Source organism: Salvia hispanica, chromosome 2, assembly GCF_029641045.1.
Source record: "Salvia hispanica isolate PSC_SH4W2 chromosome 2, Shi_PSC_v1, whole genome shotgun sequence".
NCBI lineage: Eukaryota > Viridiplantae > Streptophyta > Magnoliopsida > Lamiales > Lamiaceae > Salvia > Salvia hispanica.
This window is the reverse complement of record NC_142693.1, coordinates 17,293,023-17,296,544: the sequence shown is the minus strand read 5'-3', so window position 1 is coordinate 17,296,544 and position 3,522 is coordinate 17,293,023. Positions and strand designations below refer to the sequence as shown.

Here is a 3,522-nt window from a genome sequence, read left to right as displayed (position 1 = left end):
TGTATCGTACTAGTGACAAAAAGATTTAAATGCAAAATATGTGGAGTAGTATATAAATTTAATATGTAAAAAAAAGAAGAAGAAGTTCACAATTAATCAAGAATATTAGTAAATGATAGAGATTGAAGAGGAAATATTACAAAGACCAAAAATATTGATAGTGGGATACAACGTGAGACACTTAAAATTGGATATATGATCTCAAATAGTAAATTATGTCGTATGTTGTATAAAGAGGGGTCCATAGATCTATTAAGCAATTTCTATCAATAATCTTGTCTAGTTTTAAATGAATGATTGGTGGATTGACAATATGCATAACTTGGTGGAGGAAGGTTAAGATAAGATGTGATTAAAAATTAGTTGACAATTATTGAAGACAAATGAGAACAAAATAATTGTGAATAGAGTGTCAACCACACTAATTTTTAGTTATAATGTCACCTATCCCTCCCCAATTTTTAGGTACTTTAGTAGTTTCTAGAGATTAAATAATGCAGTTGATCTACCTCACCCTTTGAAATTTTCATTAAAGTCAAATTTACAAACTTCGTACTATATTTTTTTAATTTAAAGTCAAATTTGGACATAACATATATACATGCAACTACTAATATTGTTACAAATGTAGTTTCAAGTGAAACTTTACCTAAATACAAAGACCGAATTTCTGATGTTACAAAATTTCCAATATTTTAAATTTTGTAGTTACAATCTTCTCGAAACATCTTGGGAATTGGAATGCCAATTATCAAATAACACCAACAACTTATTTTTCAAAATAAAGTTTTATAATCTAAACTTTAAACATTTCTAAGATGCATGAATTTGTAAACTTAGCATGGCCAAACTATACTACTCTCACTATTATTACATGACAAACTTTCTCATCTTGAAGTGTTCTTCTCCTATTTTATGCCTTAATTAATTTCTATTTCGAGAAGAACAATACTCGATTTTTGTGGACCAATCTATTTCCCACTTCCAAACTGTTATGATGCTAAATCCGTTACATTTATGTAAAATATCAAAGTATAATGTGGTCCAATGGCATGTGGAGTGTCTCTATAAACACAGCACATGTATTTGTATCAATGAATTTGTAAAAGTATACTTCATTCACCAAATACATAACAAAAGAGAAAAAGTAAAGTAAAATGATGATTGTATAGGAATTTGTGCGCTACATACATAATAATAGCTGGAAATTTGTTTTTCTTGTTTTTTTCCGGATGATTATAATAACCTTAACAATAATGATCAATTCATCATGAATTAGAGGGATGATTGAATAATTATACTGACTGTTTTGTCATGTCATCCAATAACATGATTAAAGATTGATACAATTTCAATAATTGAATGAGAAATTCTCCATCATCGTGCAAACATAATAAATTTAACTGTTGCAGTTTACAAGTTCTGTTTTCAAATGGAAATTGGTACAATGGTTGGGCTATTTTTAGCATAATTTTAAGAGCCCAATTCACGTAAGTTTTTATGCAAGCTAAATAATTGGGCTGATTTCCTTAGAAAATTATGTCTCAGCCCACTTAAAATTCGATACTAATGGGCTTCTTTGTGTCTGTTTAGTAATGTGTAAATTGGGCCTATTTTTTCTAATAGCAAAATCTCTCTCTCTCTCTCTCTCTCTCTCTCTCTCTCTCTCTCTCTCTCACTCACACACACACACACACACACACACACACACACACACACACACACACACACACACACACACACACAGTTTCAAGTTTCAACCCATAGTTTTAGTACTTTTAAGTGGAAGATGGGGTAACATCTAAGCAAAGTGGTGTCTCCATATTTTGAGCGGTTGAGATAGTCTATCAAATTTACAACCCATAGAAAAATTGTTTGTATTTAATGAGAATAAATTGACAAAATGACTAAAAGTTTTAAAAAAAATGGGGATCTCTCTTAGTTGCCATACAGAGAAAAGCCAGAACACAATTCAATGAAGGTTTTGTAGCTCTCCCAAGATTCTTTTTTCATTCAAAAAGGTACAAAAGCTGAAAATGAAAAAAGGTAATAGTACATATTTCTCAATATATTCAAACTTAGAATGGGGGGAAAGTTTCATTTAATTTCCATTCTAACATGTATTCTTAGTGTCACCAATATTAGTTTCACAAATAATCTCATTTAAAATTAAAACTATAAAACAACATTATTAAGACGGCACAATATGAGTAGACGATGACATCAAATATATCGCTGATGAATGTATTTTTACATGAATAATGAGTCGAACCCCCGACCTATGAATCAGTAAATGTCGAGAATCTCGTGAATGAAGCGGTTGCAGAGGGGACAGGAGCCTCGGTTCAACCACAGCTCCCTGGAACACACCCTACAAAAAGTATGCCCACATGGAATGAACGCCGCTCCCTTCCTCCTTCCCATGCACACGCAGCACACCGAATCCCCCTCCCCCTCCTCCCTCCTCCTCACCTCCCCATCGCAGCCGTCCGTTTCCTCCAGCAGCGTCATCAACGACACCCTCGATGGCGTTCCCGCCAAATCCAGCGCCGCCCTGATCTGCCTCTCCGCCGCCAGCGCCGCCGCCAGGTTCATCCCCGGCGACTGCGGCACGCACGGCGCCAAAACCGGCACCGGATCAGGTGATAATTCACGTCCACCTACACCCTCACCATCCACGTCATCATCACCAATCACGCTCATGGAAGTGGGCCCAAGGCCCCAACTCGGCCCACAGCAGCCCAGCCCCTTCAATCCGAGCCGTTCCTTCAAACTGGGCCTCCTCGCCGCGCGATCCACGCCGTCCATTCTCTCCCCAAGGATGTCCCACACCGTCCTCACCTGAAACCCCATGATTTCCCCCATTTTACAAAAAAAAATCAACAAAATCAGAGATTTATAATCAAGAAGCAACGAATTAATGCAAACAGAAGAAGAGTATGAACGCACTCACTCTCGTGAATCACATGAATGCTTAGGCCGCCATCAAAGCCGCCACCACCGCCTCTGTGATTCAATATTAATACAACAACCGCCGCCGGTGAGTTTTTGCCAGCGAGAGAGGGAATTTTTTTTTAAGTAAAGACAAAATAGAACAAGTGGAATGATAGAAAGATGAGAGGAGAGAGAGAATTAATTTGGGTAATTAAGATAAAGAATAGTGTTGATAATAATTTCATTGATTAGTTCATACTAGTATATAATAGAGAGGGGCTTTGGGAATAAATAAATTGGTGTGATTATTTAATGAGAAATGGTTCTTGAAAATGTCGCCGGCCATAACTAAGTCAAATTAAAGCAGGCACATACGTCGAGGGTAAGCTTTTCCCATGTGGCACTCACAATTCAAGGCGATGTAAATATTAATTCTATGTTATTTTTCTATGATGAAAAGCTGATAAATTTTGATTGATTATTCTGTTTAGTTGGGGATGTCTGAGACCAAATGTTTTCAGGCGTGGGGAAGGGAATAATAGAGTAGCCGTTTTTGGTTTTGGTTTTGGTTTTGGTTTTGGTTTTGGT

The 3,522-nt window shown here is 36.3% G+C and overlaps 1 protein-coding gene across 3 annotated transcripts; it reads right to left on the bottom strand.

The window, feature by feature from the left end:
* Nucleotides 1–2,207: 2,207 nt before the first annotated feature.
* Nucleotides 2,208–3,263, bottom strand: LOC125201951 (uncharacterized). Of its 3 annotated transcripts, none has more exons than XM_048100250.2 (2): nucleotides 2,950–3,263; nucleotides 2,208–2,841 (listed from the first exon to the last, which is right to left on the bottom strand). In XM_048100250.2, the coding sequence occupies exon 2, from the start codon at nucleotides 2,806–2,808 to the stop codon at nucleotides 2,287–2,289; it is 522 nt and encodes a 173-aa protein (XP_047956207.1). In that variant the 5' UTR covers nucleotides 2,809–2,841; nucleotides 2,950–3,263; the 3' UTR covers nucleotides 2,208–2,286. The 3 variants fall into 3 exon arrangements, with proteins under 3 accessions (XP_047956207.1, XP_047956206.1, XP_088920565.1); XM_048100249.2 differs by having other exon boundaries at nucleotides 2,954–3,257; XM_089064439.1 differs by lacking the exon at nucleotides 2,950–3,263 and having other exon boundaries at nucleotides 2,208–2,865.
* Between the last annotated feature and the right edge of the window lie 259 nt (nucleotides 3,264–3,522).

Bases quoted from the DNA above. Each gene is read 5' to 3' on its own strand.
- LOC125201951 (XM_089064439.1), bottom strand. From the start codon at position 2,865: ATGGGGGAAATCATGGGGTTTCAGGTGAGGACGGTGTGGGACATCCTT.